The following is a 26,119-nucleotide window of genomic DNA, read 5'->3' on the forward strand; positions in this document are numbered from 1 at the left end:
GACTTCTAACTTATATTTATAAAATGACAAGTTATCATCTCAATAGGAGAAAAAAAAAAGTAATTTTTTTTCTTTTGGAATCCAGTTCTAAATTCAAACTTTCATTTTCAAACGATGGAAGACTTCTGAGATGTCTGATATATTTCTGAGGCACAGCTCAGGAATCAATACTTTATTTACCACAGATACAGAAGTTTATCTCTTTCTAGGGAATTGGGATTCCAGAGCAGTTAATTTCTGGATAAATTTGGCAAATGTATAACAACAAACCCAAACAGAATTCTTATTCTTTATTCCTTATTCCTTCATTTCCTTCTGTTTTCCTGACTCTGCTACTTACAAAAATCATGGAAGTACATAGAAATCCTTATTGCTATGGCAGGACTCTCATTCTTTGTACAAAAATATTTTAATGTAGATATTTAGAAATGTTACATAAGAGCATTTCAGTGATAAAATATTTTATTAGTGTTTCTGTTTGAGTACATTGAGCAGTGAATGTATTGTGACTTTAAAAAAAATTCTCAAGTTTCACTCTCCAATCTTTAAATCTCAGACATCACTGTTACAATAGAAGCAGATGCTGTGGAAGAAAAATCATCCCAACAGTCAGGTTCTGCACTGTCAGTTGAGAGCCACAAAGCCAGATTCAGGTACGGTGGAGTGGGTAGTTTATATATTTGTGCATATCAAAAAGTTCATGGGAACTCTGCAAACCATATGTGAATGTGACCAGCCAACTGCATACTACATCTCAATCAGCTCCTGGCAGGCAGGGTGGCTCATGTTGATACAGGGTGTGCTGCTGGAGCCAGCTCTAGCATTTGATGGGATGGTAAGTAGATCCTTTCTGTGGGGGGTTTTGTTACTTGGAAGTATCACCAACATCACTTACCCACTCACTCCATGCTATGCAAAAATATCTGTTATTTAAACACTTTATAAACTTAACAGAGATTGCTGACAAGATATGAGATACTCTGTAGTTAGTTAAGAACACATGAAACCACAACCAGGAAAATGTGAAATTTTGAAAGAATGAAAGCAAACTGAAGAGAAAGAGAAACTGAAGTAAGCATCAGGTTCAACAACATGTTGAGAAGAAAGTGCTGCTGCAAAAGTAGGATTGTGAAGTGTATCAGACTGTAAGTGTACAATATTGTATAGCAAACAATACCACGTCAACAGCAAATGAAACACTGTCACACGACAGAGAACCTTGTGCATGAAATAATACAACTTTTTATTCATGTTTTATAGATTACTTTTATTTATTTTTGCTTTAATAATGCATATTCTGTTCACTCTGTGCAAAATTGGGGACAGAGGTGGGTGTTTAAATCATCTAATGAAAATCAAGCGGAGATGAACATTCAGGTTGAGGGAGAGGCCTATCCAAACCAGGAAAGCTAAAAAGCCACAGCTGCTCAAGACAAAGCTGCTCTCAGCTGTGCCCTTTTGTCCTGCCCCTGGCACAAACACGCTCTCCTGACCTCTGAGCTGAGCGTGGGAAGGTGACCTCCACCCGACACCAGGGACATCGTGGTAGCTACATAGGGAGACCTGGCCTCAACCGGCTCCAGTCAGTGTGTGGCAAAGAAAGGCACAAATCATTGCAAAGACCAGACTTCTGTTGGTTTGTTTCCTTCTTGTAAATACATTACTGTACACAATGTAAGTTTAAGTTCGTAGGGGATTCGGGGACATAAAATTGCATATTTAACAGAACTTAAAACCGTAACGAAAAGTAGGCTGTTCAATCTCAAAGCAAAAATAATCCCTCCAGCCCCAAAATTAACATTCATTCCTGGCTATATGAAGTACAAACGTTTTAAAATCTGTGACAAAAGACAATTAAAAACCAAAAGTCAAAATCATAAAGCTTGTAAACAGATAATCTGAAATACACTTTATTTATGGAAAAATATCATCAAAATAGTACCACTATGGACTAAACTGCCTGAGTTTTCATTTCACCTAGGATCTTGAAGTAGAGAGCCTTTAGCACAAGAAGATCAATTTCAGTCACAACTAGTGCCGCACAGCACGGCTTTGGGTAGAAATTTTGTTCTCGTTGGTGTTTTTGTTGTGCTATCAAAAACTGTTGTGCTAATCCTTCAAATAAAGGGATGTTGAGGCAATTCTTAAATCATTTGGCACAAAGTTATTTTGGCTGGGGCATAAATTTGAGTCTCAGTCATGAAGAATAATGCAACATTCCACCTATCAAGTATTCACTTTGATTGAAGAGCTTTCTTTATGTCATTAACTTCCATCTAAAAACAAACAGAAGAAAAAGTATTTGATTAAAGTAGATGCTTTAGCAAACTGAGGCACAGTTGGTGCCACTTGAAAAGCACGTTCCCTGTTGTCCAAAGGTGTCAACTACAAGTTTTATACCACGCTTATTTCCACAGATTTCACAAATTGAGGTGCTTCTCAACTGTGTAAGATGACCAGGCACAGCTTCCTCCCTCAGACCATGACAAGTATAGTCATTGAATGTACTGCAAAACCTTTCAATCTTTTTAAATTACAACTTTTACAAGCCACACAACTCACTGCCTGGCATTACTGCAGAATGAGCACTGTGTCCATGCACCAGCAGCTCTACTTACAGCCAGCACAATAAACTGCTCTGCTGGCAATGAGGACAGGTAGCGGAGGGACAAAACCCATTGTCTCTCTCCTGCAGGGAGGTTTCTTGCTGTAGGAATGGTGATGCTTTCTACAAGCATCACGCCTGTGCCCAGGCACCTTAAAGGCCCTGAAGGATGTACAGCCATGCTTAAAAGGATGTGGCTGAAACCATCAGCAGCCTCAGTTGTACACTTGGTCCCTCTGACAGACACTGAAAACCCTAAGGCAGGGGTCCTAGATTTATTCAAACCCACCTGTTTCAACCTGTATTCAACTGTGCCATCATCAAGGCAGTCTTCTTTAATACGTGTGGCCTGAGAGCTGTGCTACTTCATGTCTATCAGAGCACTCTGAAACTAATGCTACCGTTTTTTGTTAGCTCTCATCTTCATGTAAAACTAATAATGCCATCTTGGCTAGCATCTGAATGTTTACCAGTATAAGCAACATTTGAACTGGAGTAAAAGCATTCAGCTGTAAGATCATGATTTTAAACCTGTCAGTGTATGTCTCAGCATAGAGACGTAAAGTTATCTCTGGACAACTCTGAATACTCTGGCCTGTTAGACTAAATCAACAATGGCTATCAAAAATGTTCACTGGGTTTTATCTGAATAAATTTCAGTTTTAGCTGAACAAGAATTGTGTATTATTAGAAGCCATTTTGCTATGTGGTCGGACACATAAAGTCCTTTAGACAGCCCTGGAGCATAGACATTGAGGATCCCCAGTTCTGACAACCCTTTGCTTTACAGAGGGACCAAGTACTTTACAGAGGGAACAGTCCAATGAAATTACAATTTGACTTTCTATCCCTAGTTCAAAGTACAGTTGCCCTATACCATAAAAATATATAATATAATCAATACCAAACCACTTACCAAGTATGTGGAATAAAAGAGCATAGCATAGGTTAGAATTGAAAAATTTTGGTTGGAAGGGGCCTATAATGACCCTTTAGTGTATCTGCCTGACCAAGTTAAAGCACGTTGTTAATGGCATTGTTTAAATCACCCTCCAAACCCCCCCAAAAGCAGTTTTGACATCATTCCACATCAAAGCACCATTGGTAATGATTTCAGCAAAGGCCAAGCTCCATGAATCCCACAAGCAGTGCAGCAGGATACCTGGCAAATGACTAAGCCAGCACAACATCATCTAGAGCTAAGGTACTGTAAAAACTACTGTAGCAGTAACTGACTTCTTCATCAGAGCCTCTTATTATATATTGCTAAGGGTGCTTTAGTAAAGATAATAAGTAAAGCAGATATTAAAATCTTGCTATATGAAATAATATTCCAAGCATATTAACACTGAGACAAGCCTACTACAAAATATAAAGCTTTGGCAGGAAGTAAGTAACTTAAAAAGGCATGATTTCATTTGTGACAAAAGCAAATTATTAAAACTGAGATATAAAAAAATCATAGTTTGAATCTGGCATTGTGTTTAATTTTTTAAAATTTGTCTACTTGTGCTGATAAATTTTTGGATAATTATCAGGCTTTTCAGTAAAAACCCAATATTGCAATATATATGACACAAACTTGAAATGCTATGAAGGGAAGAGGTATATGCCTTTCAGAAATATTGGTGGTTTTTGATTCACTGGAATCTAAATATCTTAGCAGAGCTTTATGTCCCATGTCAGGCTAAATCAAACCTGCCATCACATCCCCAACATTAAAAATAATTTAAGTACCTGCAATCGTAGACGGATCTTCTTCTCTTCATCCAACTCAGAGAGCAACTGTTTAATCTCTTTTCTGTTAAAAGAATGCAAAAGAAGGTTGGGATGGAAAGGACCACACTAGTAAAATACAAAAAATTATCTCTTGGAGATACATTTACCCCACTTCACTAGGTTTTTTTGTTCTTTTTTTTTTTTTTTTCCTCTGAACATCTAATTGAAGTCAGCATACTCTTGTATACTCTAGGCTACAGCAGAGAGAAGTAAAACTCACTATGGGACAGTACCCCGCCCATCCCACATGGCTAATGACTAATGCCTCCTACCAGCCCTGCATCCACAGGCTTTGCTCTGGCCTGGCTGTATCAACACTGTATCAGCACCCAGTTGCCTTTTTCCATACCAAATGTAGATGTACTGACTGTTGGTGGGCTATAGGAACTGGTAACACAAATCCTACCCATCCTTAAGCCACTTAAGAGCTGTTTATGCCAGCAATACAATGTAACCTTCAACTTCATTTATAAGACTTAAGGATCCCAAATATGGATTTTCTGTCATTCTTACTTGTGAGGAAAGGGAACATAGCTATAAGGAGCAGACACGTTCTCATGTTCCCACTGAGCGATCTCACCTTAGGACAGATACCAGTAGGTGGAAGCTGCCCTTGCAAGAAGGGCCGGGGAGAGCAGAGGAGCAGGGTCAGCCTAAGAGGCGAGGCCGTGGGGCTTGCTGGCTACATCCAGCTTGAACCATGCCCTCCCAAATGCATCTTCTCCCAAACTCCGCACAACTCTGTTCCGCCACAGGCTCTGCACGCTGCTTGCCCTTTTCTTTTTCCTGCCTGGGCTACACACAACTGACAATGTAAGTGAAGGTTTAGCTTCCAAAGCATGAAATATTCTCAGGAACATCAAAAGTTACATGCCAGCCCCAGTTTCTCCTAAGAAATGAGTGGTTTAAAGAAAACAAAGATGCCCAAAACTAAAATAGTAAGATTCAGGGCCATAAACACAAAGACCTTCAGATGACCTAGCCACAATTCAATTACTCCTTTTGTAACATGAGTTTCCTGGGAAAATGTGCTAACAGTCAAATAACAAATTCATTTAATAACTTCAGGAGCTTGTAGAAATTTGTACTACAACTATAACAAATGCACCCCTTTTACTATGATCAATGCACAGGAGTTCATAGATAGTGACAAATAAAACAACATTCACTGCTTATAGCTAGCAACTAAACTTTAACACCCCATAAACATCTACTTGTGTCATAACACAGGGAAAAAGAAGCTGGTGGATAGTGCAGGTCTTTTTTGTGGAGGTTCTCACCCCTGAGTATGTTCTGTCACATGAAAATCACTCACAAACAGATAGGCCAGCTGTGCAGAGTAATATCCATGAAGGCAAACTCAATCAGAAACTGCCACCACTATGCATGAATGGATCCATTCCACCTACAGCTGTGATTTGCAGTACTTACTTTTGCTGGTCTTTCATTGTTTCAATGATGGTTCTTAGCTCCCTAATTTGTGTTCTCAGCTCTTCCAGGGCAGTCTGACCTTGGCTCAAGTGCTCAGTCTTTGGCTTTCCTTCAGTACCAAACAGGGATGGGGAATTTGACCTGTGGCCTGTTGTTCCCATAGCAATTGAGTGAAATCCAGGTGACGGTGAAGGGGACAGTGATGGTTGTACATTACCGCCACTAGCCAGACCTCCTGGCTTTGGAGGCAAGGAAGTTTTGTTATCAGATACCTGCAACAAAAAGAGTAACATTTAATGTCTGCAGAAAGCTTTATGAAAATCAAACCTATAACCAGTGCTAAGTATTTAGCCGCTCCTCGGTAATGCTGAAATTCCAGCAGTCAAACATGGAGTCTTGGCAAAAGCATGATAAATATAGCAATTAGTCATCATCTTTGTATTTGTACATCAGAGGGGGTCTAGTTGTGATGCAAACGTTCAACAACAGCATTTCCAAGATCTCAAACCAAGGACAGATGCTCAATGTTTCTCTCAGATGTTAGTGAGAACATATCTATATCCATGGATGCCTCCCACAGAGCACAAAACTACACGGCCAAGAATCCAAGTTGTATTTTTTTGTAAATTAAATTTATAATTTCCCCCCATCTATTGAAGGAATCTTCCAAGTTTTTTTTTTCAAAAATTAAAAAAGTATTACATGTTCCCCCTAGCATTATGAAAATAGAAAAATACTCATTAGGCTCGCTTTTTGGTATGACATATATATAGAAAAAAAATCCCATGGCTTCAAAATGATAATATATTAATAATAAATAAACGTAGTGTTCTGTCCTTTGTTAATCAAAGCTTCCATGAATCCCCATAACTACCAATAGCTCTTTATTCCTCCAGGAACTTGACAGAAAAACACACCATTAACCTATAACCCTGGAATCATGTGGTTAGCTAAATAGGATTCCTTGCTTCTTAACTGCAATCCAGTGCTATACTTATTAGACAAGCCTCTACGCATATGTGCTACGTAATGTCATATATGAATATAATGTAATACAAAATAATATAGCATTTTATACTTATTAGACAATTAGAGAATCTGAAGTTTACCAACCACCCACGACCATCTATCTACTTCACTGCATACAGAGAACAGTGTAAAGTACAGTTCCCACAATGGTGAGGGGAATCTTTGCACTGTTATTTGGCAGTGCTATGCATGCGTTACATGACAGCTACTAGGCACGTTTGAAAATCTGATTTGGACAAGAGCAAGAAAAAGCACTAGGCAACCTTCCAGCTCTCTTTGGAAAAGAGATATTGAAGCTGAATGGCAAATAGGGCAAAATACTGAGAATAAATGGTATGGAGATGGAAGGAGACACTGTAAGTGAGGACTTGGAGACTGGCAGGGTGGCATTAGCTGAACAAAGTAACTGAGAGAAAAGTTAGTGATGAGATTAAAATCAGGAAAACTTATGATGGGGAGAGAAGAGGAGGATCCACCAAGTTCTGCAAAAACCAGTCTTCCCTACTATACAATATGATTGAGCACAGCACCTGATCTGGGAAAACACTGAATTCAGGAAGTGCTCTGCACAAAAAACAAGTCTGACCATAAATATAAATAAAAATGGCATTATAATCACAAGAAAGCTGAATCACTGTAGTGCCTTGAAAGCTTGACTCAATGACCTGAATAATACTCTTTTGACATTTTATCAATTAGTTTGTGTATCTGGGTTGGAAGGGACCTTAAAGGTCACCTAGTTCCAATCTCCCTGCCATGGGAAGGGGCACCCTTCACTAGACCACGCTGCTCCATGCCCCATCCAGCCTGGTCCTAAACATTTACAAGGATGGGGCATACACTACTTCTCTGTTTTGGCACCCATTTCAGTGCCTTGCCACCCTCAGTAAAGAATTCTTTTCCTAATATCTAATCTAAACCTACTCAGTTTCAGTTTGAAACCACTCCATCATCCTCCCCTATCACTCCGTGCTCTTGTAAATAGTCCCTCTCCATCTTTCCTGTCAGCTCACTTCAGCTATTGGAAGGCCACAATTAGGTCACCTCAAAACCTTCCCTTTTCCAAGCTGAACAGACCCAGTTCTCTCAGCCTTTCCTCATAGCAGAAGTGCTCCATCCTTCTGATCATCTCAGTGACCTCCAACAGGTTCCTGTCCTTCCTGTGCTGGAGACCCCAGAGTTGGATGTAGCACTCCAGGTGGGGTCCCAGAGCAGAGAGGGGTGTGAGAAATGTGTACCTATAAACAGATCTTTTATGGATAACGACCCCAAATATCGGTAGATGCAAGTTTCCTTCGGGCTGAAAAGAGATTTCAGGCTGAGTTCAAATCCACAGTAGGCAAACAAGGCACAACTGGAGTCATTGATGTGATCATCTTAATCCAGAGCTTAATAAAGCCTCAAGCAGCTGCTTTCTAATAGTAGCCATCTCATTTTACAGGAACAACATCAACAGTTTTGTCACATAACTTAGAAATGTTGGCCCAGCAGTATTCCTTGGTGCAAGTGCTCCCAGAAGAGGGAGCTACATAGCAAAACATTATCCTTATAACTTGATCACGGAAGTGCATAACTTCATCTTTCAAACACCTGTTAAACTATTAGAATGCAGTATTTTCATTATTGAAGGTATCCTTATGTACTAAAAAATACTTCCAACCTTTAAAGCCTGACCTGCATACTCCTTTTGTAATATTTGATTCCACTATAGTAGTCTACCAATATATAGTAAGAATGACACAAACCTATAAAATGAATACAATACCAGTATAAAAAGTGACTATATTTGCAAATTTAAATTCACATACTATTACAGTATGTCAAAGGGTTGTATTTACTCTACTCACAGACTCTTCTAATGTAAACTCAATCTGAAGCTGCAAAATGACAGGGTCTTTGTTCCTAAAATTTATTTCCCAGCCTCTCTGATTCTGTGAAATGCATTTACACAAGAAGGAATTTTTTTTTCACAGTATGGTTATTTGAGACATTTTAACTGTGCAATTCACTTTTGACTTGCCTTTCAAGCACAGAACAACCTTTAGTAAACTTTATTATTTTAAGCTTCTTTAAGTGGGCAGTTACCAGGTGACTGTTGAATTAAATTTTAAATATTTCAGTACTGCTTTAAAAAAAGAAAATGCATGTGATAAGGTTAAGCAGAGGCATTCCAATTAACTTACTTGTGATATTGTAACAGTTCTTGATTTCCTTGACACTTCAAGAGTTTTGTGAGTAATGGAAACATGTTCTTCCTTCTCATCTTCTGGACTTGGTGAGTCAAAGAAATCAGGGCTTGAAAGGGATGACTATGTAGACAAACACGCACCACAAAAGAAGAAGAAAAAGAAAGAAAAGCACAGATATTTTCACTGTACAAGAACATTTTTAGCTATCATTTTCAAAGTAACAATACTTAAAATTGGGACTCTTTGCCCCCTACTCTCCCTTTTTTGCAACTTATTTTCAAAGCTAGATGGCTTTCAAAGCATTCAAGAAATGCTTAAGAGTTTAATTCAACATTAATTTACAGCTTTGCACTGCATGATATCACAAGATGAAGGCAGCCTCCAGTCCCAGGCAGGACACTGAGTGCTGTGCCGTGGGGATCCCAGCTCTGTCACTGCCGTGGCCCTGCTCAGAGCAAGTCTCACCCTGCTGCTCTGCAGAGGCCCCAGACACTGCCAGTGCACGGTGCTGGCACTGCAGGGCTGCCTTGGGCACAGCCTCGTGGTAAAGGCGTGGAAAGGGAAGGTTCTTTTCACCCCTTGATCCTTTCCTCATAGATGTGACAGGGGAAGGAAAACCTCTACCCTGCTCTTTTATATTTCTGTACTAATGACAGCAGTCAATTTTGAAAGCATTCTCTTTTTTTGAGTTCTATCAGTTTTGCAATAACCCTTTTTGCTTCCTTCCACTTTGTTTTTCTTCAGCAAAATGGACTTGGGTAACCATCAGTAGTTGCTCTCATTGTGACATTCCAGAACGCAAAAAGCATGGAAACAAACAAACCCCAAACCCCAAAGAAGAAGACATTGAAAAACTAAGGTGTGGTTTCCAAAGTATTGTTTATGAGACAGACTTATCTAAAGATAGATTTTAGAGAGTGAAGTTTAAATCACCCTTGTATTTACAACTGTGACCTTAATGAGAAGAAACACATGATAGCTCAAGGAAGGCTGTTGAAGACTGAATGATCTATTTGTCCTCAAAATCTGGTAAATGTCCTGAAGAAACCAGGAGAAATGCTTCTTTTGGGAAAACCTTTCAAAATCCTCAATACTTTGCACAAATTAGTCTATTCCAAAGATTTTTATAAGGGATTTTTCTGGGCTCAGTCATGGCTGGCAAGGAACACTTGGCAACACCCAAATAAGGGGGTATAAACCTTAGAAGGAAGGGAATGTTTTAAACATCAGTGTTCAAAACACTGGCAGCCTTTTGACAGTAATTTTCCTGATCTGCATCTCTCTGCCTCATTGTACGTGTGAAGGAATGGCTGGGTAAAAGTAGCAAACACCAAGGAACACAAGTAGGGGCGGGGGGGGGGGAATTCAGAAAAAATATTTTTAAAAATAGTTTTTAAAGAAAAGGAAAATTAACTTACAGATGTTAGAGACTGGGAGGGTGGTCGCCTGCCAGTAGCTTTTGGTCTGGTTGTAGTTGGATGATTAAGCTTCTCAGCAATTGGTATTACAGAATCAAAACCTTCCAAATCTTAAAAATAAAATAGAATTGATTTGGTTTTCTGGCAATTGTCTTCAAAGGGAAAGAATCACATTTTTTTCTAATTTCAAAGAAATGAAATCCCATTTTCCCCAATGTGTCACAGTGTTCTGCACATATTTAGCCACCACGATGGCACTAAAAAAACCTGGAAGTCAAAGGCAGCTGTAATCCAGGAGCCCTTGCCAAGAACAATTACCCTTCCATCTCAAACACAATAAAGCAGAGGGGGAACGTGTAGAGGAGCCTTTGGCTTTGTTTTCAGCATAGTGAAAGCTAAATGGCATCATGGGTTCTATGGCATGGAATAAACAGTTTCAAAATTTCCATCTGGCTACTGAAGGGGTTAGTAATTTTTTTTTCCTGAATAACTGGAGACATAAGACTGTGCACACATTGTCTCAGGAACTGTACTGCCAGCTCTGCATTGCAGTAGAGGAGAGTGCAGAATGAGAAGGATCAAGCTGGAAGTGATCTGCAGATTCCCAGACACCTGCAGCTGGAGGCACCCTGGTTTCCAGGAAATGCAGGTGAGAGCACTATCTCCCTCCAGTAGTCAAGAGGCTATGGTAAGTAAAAGCTCCAAGAAGCTCCTGAAGCTGTGCAGAGTCCAGGGAAAGCAGGTCTGCTTGAATGCTGTACCAACCATCTCCATGGCCAGTGAAAAGCTCTGGGGAAGTGTTTACTGAATCCAGCCACAGGGTAACATGTTTACGTGAAAGAACGATGTGGAGGCTCAAGGAATACCACAGCTCATGATTACATGGATAAATCAAATGGCTTAATACCATTCATCTATTTTTATGGGTTGTATCAGTTTCACTCACCTTCATTTCAAAATGCCCTACAGCATATGTTGAGCAGGAAGGAGTCAGAAAACACACAAGAGGTACTTTAGACAAGATAAATCATAGTTCTTAAAAATTACTTTCAGATATCAATCAAATACAGGAATGATATTCATTATTCAGAGATTATTTTTTCATTGCACACGTGTAGGAAAAAAAAACAGCTTTTAAGTTAATAGTTCTATAAACTAAGCACTTAATTTTACAAACTATTACAGAACAATGAATCTCTGAAGATCCAGTTTTGTTGCCATATTACAACCAACCATCGTACAAAATTACCCAATGGAAAAACAAATTAAGTAATGGGCCTGTGCAATAAACTATACGCACTGAAGGACACTTAAATTGATTTCAAGTATTCATGATTTGTCAGCTAGAAAGTAACTGGGATTGGAGATTCCTTATTCAGCGATGTCCTTCCATCTCCACGAGATTAAAAAAAAAAATAAAAGAAGAAAAAAGAGAGTTCTTTCAATAGCCCTGAAATAGTCTAAGGTTATTCACCTCCAAATACTGCTCTATTTTTGGAGTGACTCTTCCTATATATAACCAGTGACCCCACTGTCCTCTACCATGTATTTTTGTCATTGCTCTTTTTATTGACTGTTGCAGCCTCTGTGCAAAGGTAGGTCACCCACCCAGTCTGTCAGTGGGAATTTGACAATCTGAAGCCTCAGTTGTACCCAACACGTCAGGTGAGGCCACAGTGCTTGGAAAGTTAAAATGAGCTAATTTTAGCACATTGCACAAAACCTATCGGGAGTCCTACAGAACTTCAGGGTTTCAGGAGAGAAGAAAAAGAAAAAAAAAATTATTTTCTGGAAAAAAAAAAAAGCAAGCAAGTGTTAAGAGCTGGTTTCCATTGAGATCCAGTTTGAAGCTGGTCCATAAAACAGCTAAATGACTTAAGATCACAAAGCAAATCAGTAATCAATATATTAACATAGTGTCTAATTTTAATTTTCTCTTACCGAATTACTTTGCTAAATTGCCCAGTAAAAATGTAATACTATCAAAATATACACTCCCCTCTAAATGGGTGATACACACATGAACAGAAATGGAGGCTGAAGCAATCCTTCCATTTGCCCCAGCCACCCTCTCCCACTTTACTGTTTTCACTTTTTTTTTTTTTTTTTTTTTTTTTTTTTGCCGAGCAAGCTTTAATCCAGCTCATTTTCCAATGGCATGTGCCAAGCCATGCAAATACTTGCACTGAAGGAAGAATCAGTACCAGTACCACAGGACTGATTCAAGCTGGTAAAACTGAGGGGAAGAGCAGACTTCTGCTTTGAGGGGGCAAGAAATTGGCTGAAGTTATTTTGCAGCCTAGGAAAGCTGCAGTCCATGACTTCCCTCTCTCCCTTTTCCATTTCTGTGGTCTACACAGGAGTACGAAAGGAGATGGAGTGAGGTGGGAGTCAAGTCTCTTATTGCAGGTAACAAGCGACAGGACAGGAGGAAACAGCCTCAAGTTGTGCCTTGAAGTTTAGTTACGGGAGGTTTAGATTGGATACTAAAAAAAATTTCGCCATTGAAGTTGTGGTCAAGCATTGGAACAGGTTGCCCTGGGAAGTGGTAGAGTCACTGCTCCTCAAAGTATTAAAAGAATGTGTAAATGTGGTGCTTAGAGAGATGGTTTAGTAGCGGACTTGGCACTGCTGGGTGGACTCAATGATCTTAGAGGACTTTTCCAACTTTAAAGATTCTGTGATTCTGTGCGTACTACTCGTCCCTTTCTCTGCTCTTACAAAAGGTATCTACACTCATATGGAAAACAATCAATGTAAAAATAGTAAAGTCAATTAACTCAATGTGTTTCTTTGGCTTAAAGACACTAGTAAATACCTAGAATTGTATATTTTATCAGAACAATGAAATATTCGGGTTTAAATTGTAAAATGTATTGATAAACAGAAAGTGCACAAATTTGCATCCTTGAGACCCATAAGCATTTGCGGACATAATTTGCTCCATACATTTTATAAATACCATGAAAGATGAACATTTATGGTCAAAGCTTCTATTATCAAGAAATACTGGGAATCCTCTTTTTTTTCCATTTCTGAATGCATTTTTGATAGCTAGAAAAATAAACTAAAGCAACCTATACCTGCACTGAATTTTAAAAGAGTAGAACACAGGCTATAAAGGCTCCACAGGCAGTATCTGCTGCCAAACTAGTGAAATTACAGCCATTCAGCTGATACTTAGATGAGGTTCTATTAAAGTGTAATGGACAACACTTGGTACAACAATAAAATAGTAAATCCACTTCCAGCACCCTTATATGTCGTTTTCTCTCCATTTGTCCTTCTTATTAAGATGTTGTTCTTCCTATCATCACCTACCACAATTATCACCTGTGGAGGTATTCATTCAAGAAAATTCCCATCCAGTGAACTGGTAACCCGTAGAATGAGCAACAGAGCCACTCACAAAACTTCTGCCACGCTGTCATATATGCTGTGGATTCAGTAACTCACTTGTGCTAGTTATTTTTTTTTTTTTTTTTTGCTGGTGGAAAGCAAGGCTATGTGGTTCTGACTATATTAAACTCACTGAATAAAGGTAATTAAATGCAGATATTTGAATTTAGTTTGTATTTCTGCAGCTATTAGAAATTGGGAGCTTAAATTTACATACTAAGCAAAATGCACAGCCTTTCTGACAGGGCCCAGATGGGATGTCATTAAAGAAAAAGTCCAGTCCACTGTATTCACATTCATTGCTAGTACAGCCACATCAGCATCCAGCAGACCTGGACTCTGCACTGGTCCAGCTTTTCTTTGTCTGGTTATAACAAACAGTAAGGAAGACTCTATTAAACACGTAGAACATAGAGATGGCACCCATCAATTAACTAACTAATTAATTAACTCCCTAATTAAAAAATAGTTGATACTTGTTCTACAATTAAACAGATGCATTCATCATTATTACTGTCTCACTGATGAAGCTGGTAATCCATGAAGTAATTCGTGAGATGGGGAGAAAAGGCATCAGAATAATTTTAATATATCAGTGTAGTACATACAGTCTGGCTTACTGAGCAACGGTATTTCAGGAATATGAAAAAAATGTTAGCTGAGCAAGAATTATTCCCTGGTATCCTTCCAAGCCACTTAAGAATGGAATATTTCTCCTCATTCCTATGTTCATTTGGAAACATGGTTATTTAAAGGATATTAAACAAGGTTATTTAAAGCAATTATTTAGAGAAAAAGTTCTAAATTCACTAGACTTGTACCTTCCTAGAAAACAACCTTCAGTCCCTGCCCCCAAAAGACCCCAGAAATAAGAAGTTAAGTGGTTATGCTTCCTCCCTTACATCTTTTATCCTCTGCATTTACTATTCTGACATCAAATGTGGCTAGGCTTTATCTTCCATTTAGATTTTTTAGTATTTGGGCAAAGTCATTTATACATAACGATGACAGAAAGTTTTTATAATTACTAGAGAGATTTCACCTTGAAAAAACTGAAATGGGAAGTGATATATAAGAGAATCAACACTTTCAGAATGCTAATGGTGAGGTTTCACAGAACAGAAATACAGCAGGGCTGAAGGAAATGAGGCAAAGTTGGCATTCATTTCATTTGAAGAAGATTATGTCACAAAAGCCAGAGGTGGATTTCATTTCATAATCATTTTCAATACATTTAGCAGTTTGACAACAGGCATGTGAAATAGTATATATACTGTCTTTAAATGGAGTAATCCTTAAAGCTGTCAAATGAGACACACACTGCAGACAAAATCTTCTGCATTAGTGCCCATCCAATATATAGTAGAAATCAAAAAAGAACTCAATAATCTGAATATTAGTGGGCATTTTCAGAAGACTACAATTATTTTAACTACTTCAAGCACCCAGATTCTGCTACTCCCTCCATGCTGAACAGCATCACACCCTTTGAGGAATACAGCCATACTCCCAGTCAGGGTTTAGGCAGCAAATCTCACCCATAATAAATCACAGATTGTTTTTTGAGATTTGGGTAATGCAGTTTTAGGAGAACTCCCTGGCTGCAACACTCCTTTGTTCAGGAGTGCAAGAGTGATGTGCCAGGGAGGCCTGCCCACACAGTTCTGTGCCCTGGAGTGAAACAGGACAGCTCACCTGGCTCCCCAGGACAGTCACTGGACAGCTGTGACTTTAAACAACCTTTCCTAAAGCACCCAATTATCTTCTCCCCTTTCAATCCTGACTTTTATTGCTTTAATAGCTGAATGCAGAAAGTCGCCATAATGAGCTTTGCTAATAACCACTTGCCAGTGCCCTCATAAGGATTTTATTTTTAACAATTTGGAACATGCCAAGAAAGAACTGAAAGGTCAAGAAAACTGAGGAGCTAGAAGAAATGGATATGCTGTTTTCAGGCACCTCAACTTGATACACATGACGACCAATTTAAATTTCTAGTTTACTGCTTTCTTCTGAACCCCTCAGGGCAAGAGTCCTACTTAATTTATATAAAGAACCATTACCATATTCCTGATTACAATATTTACAGTCCACAACTATGTTTGTGAGGGATTTTGACTCACTGATGTAAATATTACAACTTAAACCAGTCGGGCAATTCTGTTCCTTTGCTTTGCCCTATTAAAATAAGCATGAATAGCAGCATAGAAAGAGGTTCAGACAGATTTTGATCTTCATTATATGAGTCAACATTTTGTCCTCCAACCCTTATATTTACCAGTATTTTCTGATTTTCCAACTTTATTCTGTGTTTTCAGGCAAAATAATTTTAATATCTCACAGTAAAACAGCCTGTGATTTTAAGACAAACCTGCTCCATTCTACAACCTTTTACTGGAAATATTCTCCATCTCTTTCCCTAGTGCGGGCCAAATCTTATTAGATCATTTTTTCTTGCAGTCAGAGGCACAGCCATCACCTCTCCTGACAAATACAGCTCTAGAACAACTGCAAATACAGTCCAAGGAAACATGATATACTGAAGATTTTTTTTTTGTTTGTCTATTAGATATTTTCATGAGGGTATTTTTAACTACCCTTTCAGGCAAGCTAGTGCCAGTCTTGCAGGGAGGGACCGAAAAAAAAGAACGGGTAATCACATGGCTTTGGCCAGTACTCCATGATCCACCAGCAAATACCCTGCAGATTAAAGTCTGAGGAAATGCGAAAAAACTGACTTGCACTAACCAGCTTCCAGGGAGGCTCTTACGATATTTCATTTAATGTTCCTTAGATGTTTCAGTAGGAATCAATGAAGGCATATGTGCCTTATGTTAGCACTGATGAAGATTATTAACTGCTTTCATAAATACTAAGTAAAAATGCGCAAAGAGCCAGGAAAAATATTGTAAAGATATGTCCACTTGGCTCTGTGCAATTCAGTCTTTCTGGAAAGCACAGAAATTGCTTCTTGTGGGGATTAACTGATCATTTCCACAGTAGATTCATTATTTTTAATTCTTTGTGTCTTATTCCTTAAACCACTTAGCTTAAAGCCATATGGTTTTAAGAATTAGATGATGGCAAAGCAACCCTGCTTTGGATTGAGAAGATTTGTTTCAGGATTCCACGTGTGTGTCTGTGTAGTCAGTTAGAAGACTTAGGACTGATCCTGACTTGCTGAAGTAACTCAGTACCATTTTTTGGAAAGCATTAGTGCTTGATCCACTGTTTTGGTGGGTACACTGGTGTTTGGCCAGTACTCAATCCACTAAGCTATTAAATGTGCTGGATGTTTCTGTCATCACACTGGCCCTCATATACAAAATTCTTTATGAAATTAAAAAGAAACATGTCACCTAAAAAAAAGGTCAAGTTATGCTACAAAGCATGAATTGAAGCTGTTGAAATCAATGTAGTTCTATGTAGGAACAACAGTTTGTAGAACAGGGTTTATTTTATTGTCAGTATAGCTTATGTTGCTTTAGAAGCATTTTAAAAGCTCAAAAAGCCACTGCCAAACCAGACCAGTTGTTGGTAGAGATGTACCAACAGATGTAAGTAACCACTCTGATTTAACCACAGCCCTGGGTACATGACCAAACATTTTCCACTGAGTGCCCCTGAAAACTCTTCGTATTTTTACTGTATGTTTCTTGTGATTTTTTTCCTCTTTCAGACTAGACTACCATACTAATATGTGTCTAAATGCTTTTACACAATGAAATATATGCATTACACTTTGTGATGACAAAATATGTCTGCAAGAACAGGTTAATGAATCCAGAGCATTGACAAACACCACATGCAAACTGCACGTCACTTTTGTCACTAAAATTTCTTATGATGCATTAAATGATAATGATTTCTCATTTCAATACTATGATGCAAGATTTTCTGTCGCAGTATGCTCAATTTCAACTTTTAATTAAAAATAAATCTGTAATATCCATGTAAACTTTGGCATTCTACAAAATGCTTCTTTTTGTACTTGCTTGTTATGCATTGTGAACTAAACCAAAGACAGGATAGAAAAGAAATGGAAAAAAAAAAAGCCTTACCCTCATGGAATGAAGAATAGTTAGCCATGGCAAAGAGATGTAAATAGGAAAAGTTGAATGCAAGATGTGTGGAAAGGAAAGTAAAGACATCACTGAAAACAGGGAAAAAGAAAGCAAAAGAAAAAGTGAGGAGGAATGGTGAATGGTTCCTCTTAAATAATATATTCTGAAGGCTAGTTTTCCAATGGCTTTTGTAAAGATTGTGAAAAGAAGTAAATGCATGGACAACAGAAATAAGAGCTGCCATTATATTATATCTACAATCAGCAATGATGTTGTTAAGCAGAATTTCCTCTTGTCAGTGCAGTTTGAAAAATTGCAATCAGTACTGAATTATCATCAACAAATTTACATGTGAAGCTGAACATGTTAAGGAAACCAAGCCATGAGCTAATATCTACATAAAAATAACTTTTTAATATACACAACTCAAAGAACATTATTACACATCACCTCAACCTTGCTCAAGCATTTGTGATTTTCCCAATTGATAAAGTAGGGGGAGAAATCTTTTAATGGTGTGGGGTTTTCTGGTTAGAGAACACTGATCCACTGGTAGAATATTACTTGGAAAATAAACAGGAAAAAGCCATTTCCAAGGGACCTAGTCAAAATGGGAGTTTTGAACCTGGATTCCCAATTCAGCTCAGCATATTGCTGCTCACTTGTTGATGGCATTATTGATTTCATTGCTGCTGATCAGTTGTTTGCTTTTTGAGAGATGGCATAGGGAAGAACCCTGTATCTTCTCCCTTACCACAGAAGTTTTGGTTTCATCACAGTAAAGAAAAGAAATCAACTTAAAAATCCTTAAGGCTTCACAGAATAAAGAACTGTTCTCTATCCAGCATTAGTTTGGTTTGCTTTAATACCCAAAACTGTCTCTCCATTGTTTTTGTCCATCTCTCTGCTCTGCATGAAAGGAACAAGAGCTTTAGGCTGGCTATAGGACTAAGAAAGTGACAGCCACTACCCAGCTTAACATCACTAGTGCAAAGAAGCCAGGAGGTGCTCAGGAGGTATTCATTTTCAGTGCACAATTCACCATCAGTACTCAGCATAAGCATGAAAGAGGGCATGGCAACTTGCAAGTGACTGTAGCTTTTCCCCCTGTTCTCCCTGAGAGCTCTGAGGGACTGGGAATGGCATTGGACTAATGGAACATTTAAAGAGGAGCCCACTAACCAGAATGGTCATGCATCCAAGCTGCTATCTAGGCCATTAAACTTCAATTTTCATCAGAGGCTACTGCTAAGTCACACCTCTTCTGTAACATGTCTACTCTAACTTGTTGTGTAAATCTGGATTTCTGAAAAGACACCAAATGATAGATTTAATCAAATCCATTTTGACAGGAGGGATGGGCCTCAGAGAAGCTGAGGTTGTCCTTCCTACAGAGCACATGACATAGGGGCAAAACCAGTAGGACATATTATCACTGTTAAATAGTCTGGACTCACACAGCCAGATCCACCAGTGTTTTGGAGTACACTGCACAACCCCACTCAAACATCCATCATCTTTTCTAGTAACTCATGTAGTCACAAGACTTCTCCAACCCATTGTTCTCGTTGTAAATAAATTAAACAAAATCACACTCTTATCATAAATCTCCACAATTACGTTGCACCATAAACTACTCTGAACTCCAAACCTCTCCTCATAGGAAAAGACATTAATCGACTCTGAATTGGTTTTCCTTATTAAGCCTTGATTTATTGCTCTGCCCTCTCTTAAAATGCTTTTTATTTATTTGACAGTATTTTACACGAGCTGTCAAAAGCCGCCTGAAAATTTATAACAGTTTTGATCTCTGGATCCCCTTTCAATTCAAAACCATAATTTATTTATTTTTTTCTTTTAACAAGTTGTCTAACAGGCTAGAACGACATGATTTGCCCTTGTAAATGCCATTCTGGTTTGACCCTATCAAGTTCTACTTATTTAAGTATTCACACTATTTTATCCTTGAGCTCAATAGGTTCTCCGTGTAAGTGGTAACAGGAGGACATCAGCTAAACCCTTTGCAACACGCTATGGTTTGGTTTATGGATTCTTGTTTGCTCCTATTCTGCATCTAAAAAAAAACCCCAAAACAACCAAAATTCCTCCCTCTGCTACCCTCCTCTCCCCCTCCATGTTCTGGAAATGAACAAGAGTTCCTTCAAATCAGATTTCCTGCCTAACACGTTAAGAAAAAACCAAAATAAAACCATAACCAACAAAACTAAAAAGTACAAAACACTCTAAGCTTTTATCTTGATAGTGATTCCAAGGAAACTAAACCAAGGAATAAAAAAGTTTACCTCCGTCACACACAGGTAGCATATGCTACCTGCACTCATAACTTTCATGTAAACAGACGCTTATGTGCTTTGAAGCAGATTTGTAAACATAGTTAAGAAACTAAATGGTAGAATTTGTCTGCATCTCCATAACCATTCCTTTCTAATAATCTCTACCAAAAAAACGTTCATGCCATTTATCACGAGCTTCTAGCTTTCCATGTTTAAGCCAAATGAACACCTGGGAAAAACATACTACCTGCTACTCCAGAATAACAACAGCAACAGCAGAAGCTTTACAAAGAGCAGATAAATGTATGCTGGAAAGCTCAGAGACCTGTGTGAAATGCATTTAGTGTTCTGTTGTTATATTGCAATTAAAATTCCCTTATAACCTAAAGTTCTGCTTCCAAATCTGAGGAAAAGACGTGTTTGGAAGTTGAAAGGATGCTATTGCACAGAACTGCTTTACTAATAAAGCAGCCTGGGGAGACACCACCACACCAAAATGACATTTCATGCCGGGGTGAAGGGTAGCAGTGTTTGCACAGGCAGGATCCCAGGCTCGGGCAGGGTGTGCGTGGGCACAGCTGCGAGCACAGAGAGCGACAGCAGCAGCTGCTGCGCTGTGGAGGCACAGGCAGAAGATGGCTCTGGGCTCTGGGCTCGTCCCCACTGCCCGGGACAGCGCTCACAGCGCCCTGCTCACAGGGGCCATGCTCTGCAGCACCCACCAGCAAACACCAGCACTCCTGCTCTGCCAACTTGAGGAGGAAGGAGGGTGAGAGAAGACCGAAAAATAACCTGTTGTTGCTCCTTTCCAGGTGACTTCCTGATTAAATGGTTCATGGGCCACAAACAGAAGTTGTTTACAACAGAAATTCAGACTGCTTTTAACTGGTGTATGCAGTAAAATCTAGTCAAACTGACCTGAACTGGGTTTCTGTTCCTTTGTATTGGAAAGTGTGAAGATTATTAACTGCACCGAACCCACAATCTTTCGCAGTAATAAAACCATGGCAGCACTATTACATCAGTTAAACAAGTACGCCTTATTATTGTTGGCCTTCTCATTTGTTTTAGACTTCTAAACAAAAATAACAAGAGCCTTCCTATTCAAAATAGCTCACTATTCCATACTTGCTATTTGTTTTTTTTTTTAATAGAAAACCCAAACAAAACTACTTTACGTGAAGTAGAAATGATCCTTTAATCCTGCAGTTAAAATTTGATATAAAAGCACTCACATTCATTGCCAAATCCTCAATCTGCCTCTTGAATCATACACAAGTCACTAAAAAGCAGAAACTTGCACCATAAATTTCTTAGGCAAACTGTAGAAAGCACTATAACTTACCGATGTCATTGCTTCTTTCAGAGGAGTCTTTCTCTAGAGTGCCGGGTACTGTACTGCCCACTAATTCCACTTTTGGACTATCACTCCTGCATGTGGATCAAGAAGAGGAGATGTTTTATTGGGAGTTTTTTGTGTGGGTTACAGTAAATTGATAGCTAACTTGCAATTAATGATGAGAGAGCAAAGTATTCTTCCTTTGCAGCACCAGAGTAATAGCAATGTCAGCAAGAGCAATCTCTAGCAAGTCGACATGCTGTATGGATTAACCTTATCCCATTTCTCCTTAACACCTGTCAAAAAAGCCTATTTTAGACACCGTAGCGTCCGGAATAATTCTTCAGACGTTCACAGCATCTCAACACGGAGGAAACCTAAGGGCAAGGGGACATTCTTCAACATCTTCTTTGTAGTTTTTTCTAATTAATTGGCTTGCACAAGCTACAGCAGTGGATTTCCTGGAATGCTGCAGAAAGCAAGAGAACCTCAAGCTAGCATTGTGTGTTTGAGTAGTTCCCAGTATTTACTCATAAATGCAACTCCTCTACCATGTTTTTGCACTTTTCTTATGAGACTAGACTATGAATACTGTTTCCACAGTCCAAAGAACCAAGATCACCTAATTCATCAGAAATGTCTTTTGAATAGTCAAGTGGCAGGAGCTATGATACTTTATACAGAGGAGCTATTTTAAAATCAAACAGGAGATCAAACAAAAGCAACAAAATTATTGCTGCTTTGGAGAACATTCTATCCCACAAGTACTTGAGTTTACTAAAATAATCTACCTATTGAAACAAAATTAAAAAAAACAGTGGTAGGAAAGTACCTCAGTATTGCACAGGTCACTCAAATCTCTGATATTTACTGTGATAACAACTGTTCAGTTAATGCAATACATTGTACTTGCCATCATTATCAGGTCCCTTGACAAATACAATAGTTTTTCTACAATGACTATTCCCCGTGTAACAGTATAAAAATTATGATGTATGTAAGGTACCCAATTTAGGGATAAAAATATAGATCTGCCCCGAAACAACCCAGGCAGATATGTACTATACAGTGCAATAATTAGCTGTTGACAGTAAAATACGTGGTGAGCTCACAAATCTTGTTGATTTTTTTGTTGGTCTCTGCTTTTGATACCGTAAGCTGATGACAGATGGCCTGAACCTCAACTCATGGCAGCAGCTTATGAGCAAAACCCAAAGTGGCTAAAACCCTATTTCAGACCTCAGGAAGGTTGTGATAAAGAGCTGAACATTTTTATTAAAACCCAGAGGAAGTCCTAGATTAAGTGAATATATATGCCACTAAACCCTGTGAAAGGGTGAAAAGTGAACAAAAAAACAGACAATCAGATTAAAAGCAAACTAGTCCTCCACAGCTCTCATTATGGCAGGCAGTCTGCACCAGGAAGGACACAGAAGAAATTTAACACACGCATAGAAAAAAGTACTAATTGGCAAGATGATAAATAAGGGTACTTCCAATTGATCTACCTGAACAATTAAGTTTTTCTATTTTTTAGTCTTTAACTTTTTCTTATATTGCTTATATATTTGTAAATCTATAAGAAGCAACATAGTTTCTTGGCTGACAGAGCAATGAGCATCTGATTGCAGACTCTGTTTTGCACACATACATTTCCCAGCAGTCTGAGAGCACAATGTGAGTTGGAAGCACTTAAGGAAACGTGCGAGTATGGCTCTGGAGAGATTCTTAGAATGGCATGATTTAGGGCTGAGAGTCACAACATTTACCATTTGCCTACAAAAGATCCCAAGATATATGGCAACAGCTCCACAAAAAAACCCCAACCCTGCTTGTCAGAAGAATCAAAGGCTTATTGTGCCACTCTGCATTCATACTGTCGGGAAAGGAGTGGAGCCCTCCTTTCTCATTTGCAGTGTGTCCCTCTCTGCTCGTGTCCATACAGACAGGCTGTCAGCTTGACCAGACAGATGATCAGCCTGAGAGAAACCCCACACTAATAGAAGTCCCATTGCAAACTGATTAATTGCCATCTGGAGCAACTCCCTGACCCATATGGCTGTGCAGCTGCACAAATGCTAGTGCTAAACATAAGGGAGGCTGTGGGAATGGGGTGCCAGGACAAGGAACCCTGTTAGCAGTAGCATGGACATGGATTGGTTTAAACTTTTTGTAAAGATGCATCTTCTATGGGTGTTTATGGCTTGCCTAATCCAGAGAATTGACTTATCTGTAAATTGTATAATCATGGTGTGTCTAAGTAAGGTGTAAAGCCTTTGGAACAGACTGACAGCTATTCACTGTCCCACATGGTTTTTATCTGTCCTGTTGCCCTTGAAGCCCTACTCTGCCTCCAGTGAAGGAGCGTTATATTTAAATGGAAAAGCAATCATCACTACAAAAAGTCAGTGAGATGCATAAATTGCAAGCCACTTACTCAAGACAGAAGAAAAGCCTCTTTGGCTTCCTCTTTGCCATGGAAATGTCACGGGACTCACTTTGTAACTACAGCAATTTTCCCCTAAGGACCATGCACTGGATTTGGCTGGGATAGAGTTAATTTTCTTTACAGCAGCTTGCATGGTGCTATGTTTTGGATTTGTGCTGCAAACAGCATAGATAACGGGGAGGGGTGTTTTCATTATTACTGAGCTGTGCTTGCACTGAGTCGAGGCCTTTTCTGCTTCTGTCATCCCACCAGTGAGGAGGGTGGGGGTGGACAAGGAGTTGGGTGGGGACACAGCAGACCCCAAGTGACCTAGGGATGTCCCACACCACACGATGTCATACTCAGCATGAAGAGGTGAGGGAAGGAAGAAGTGGGGGTGGTTTGGAGTTAAGGCTTTTGTCTTCCCAAGTCACCACAGTAGGTGATGAAGCCCAGCTTTCTAGCGGATAGCAAACGCCTGCCTGCCCACGGGAAGTAGCAACATTCTTTGCTTTGCTTGCACATGCATCATTTGCTTTTCCTGTTTAACTGTCCTTGTCTCCACCCACAAGTTTTTTTACTTTCGCCCTTCTGATTCTCACCCCTGTCCCACTGTGGGGAAGCGAGCAAGTGTCTGCATGGGGCTCAGCTGCCCATCAGGGTTAAACCACAACAGGTCAGCAAAAGTTCTGCTGATTCAATTTTTATTCTAATCGCTTTAGGTTTTTCTGATTTTGGAAATGGATACCAGTAGGTCTTAAATAATTACTCTTTTATTAATGAAAATTGAAATATTTAAAAAAATACAATGTTGCTTCATACAGTTTTGTACTTTAAAAAAAAAAATGGAAAACACAAGAGCAGCAAAATACCCTTCCAAAATTCTAAATGCTAAAAATTTATAGTATGTTTAAAATATTTCAGGCAAAGGATAAAATAAAAGAATAGCTACTCCACTGCATGCCTCAGCACTGAACTGAACACTTGGGTATGTATTGGTCTTTCCAAGACACCACATAGCTACATCTGAAGATTGTAGCAAATACTTGTATTTCCAAGTGTGCCCAGGTGATCAGCAGGTATGGACTGTATTTTGGAGCAACTGGGCAAACATGTTCAAAGCCAAGTCCAAAAGAAGCTGTGGAAGTAGCATCTGGATAGAAGGGTAAGTACTCAGAGATGCACAACCAAAGCATTCCAGTCAGATGAAACTGGGAGCACAAGCCAGGCGCCCTTTTTTCTTTCCATTTGCCCCAGATTTCTCACTAAAAGCATTTTTTAATTTAACCATATGTGGAGGAATGAAGGGAATCAATGTCAAGCATTTCACTCTACTCTAACCTTCACTCTATTTGGGTGTTTAATTCACCATTACTATACTTGAACTCCAGTAGATCAATGGCAGCTAATTTTCCTAATAGTACAATAGTAAAAATATTTCCATGGCTATATTCTCGTTCTTCTGCAATACGTACAGCTTGCCCATTTCAGGCAATTGCTTTTATTCTGGTTTTCATCTAATGAACACTATGCATAAAGGAAATCTACAGTGCACACAACCCAGATGCTGATGACTAAAATGTAGCCACCTAGACTTGATTAGGACTACAGTGAGGCCTTTAATTTCTGCAACCTTTGCTCTAGCACAGAATAAATGGACTTGTGTTGGCAAGTCCAATTTCTCAGTGCTCCTCAAAGGCTGTAACCATCTCTGACAAAAAGCATAATGTAACTGCAGAGTAACAACCAGTATTAGAGCATAAATACTTGACAGCCCAGTTCTGTAGTGGCACCAGCTAAAAGAGCATGGAAGACGTGTTATTTTGCTGAAGTTTGATCTAAACTGATAAAAAGAAAGCAGACTGAAACCAGGCTGACAGTATTTGAAACGTGCATTGCCCAATGCTATTCCTAGGCACAATTCAAGCTTTTCCACTGACTTAGTGCCCAAGCTAAGCTGCGATAAATAATTTGAGGTAAACGAAGAAAGTCAAGATCAGAGTAACACTCTGATGAAGGTATTTCCCACACATTCTACCCTGCTGCAGTAACAGTAGAATTTCATCAGTAGAAATGAACCAGTCATGAACAGTCTAAGACTGCTATTATTGAAAAGATAGTTATGATCCAGCCAGATGACTCTA

At 39.0% G+C, this 26,119-nt stretch overlaps 1 protein-coding gene across 8 annotated transcripts in view; it reads right to left on the reverse strand.

Moving 5' to 3' along the window:
* Positions 1–1,240: 1,240 nt before the first annotated feature.
* Positions 1,241–26,119, reverse strand: part of SH3KBP1 (SH3 domain containing kinase binding protein 1) — a 211,858-nt gene continuing 186,979 nt past the window's right edge. For all 8 annotated transcript variants that reach the window (XM_066176909.1, XM_066176911.1, XM_066176912.1 and 5 more), the window contains 6 exons: positions 21,554–21,639; positions 10,452–10,561; positions 9,028–9,153; positions 5,816–6,087; positions 4,343–4,406; positions 1,241–2,276 (listed from right to left, as the gene is read on the reverse strand). In XM_066176909.1, coding sequence (XP_066033006.1) covers positions 2,235–2,276; positions 4,343–4,406; positions 5,816–6,087; positions 9,028–9,153; positions 10,452–10,561; positions 21,554–21,639 — 700 coding nt within the window. In that variant the 3' untranslated portion in view covers positions 1,241–2,234. The remainder of the gene's footprint in view (positions 2,277–4,342; positions 4,407–5,815; positions 6,088–9,027; positions 9,154–10,451; positions 10,562–21,553; positions 21,640–26,119) is intronic.

This window comes from Chamaea fasciata, unplaced genomic scaffold, assembly GCF_029207755.1.
Source record: "Chamaea fasciata isolate MVZ Bird 193981 ecotype frontalis unplaced genomic scaffold, bChaFas1.0.hap1 SCAF_2, whole genome shotgun sequence".
Classification (NCBI taxonomy): Eukaryota; Metazoa; Chordata; class Aves; order Passeriformes; family Sylviidae; genus Chamaea; species Chamaea fasciata.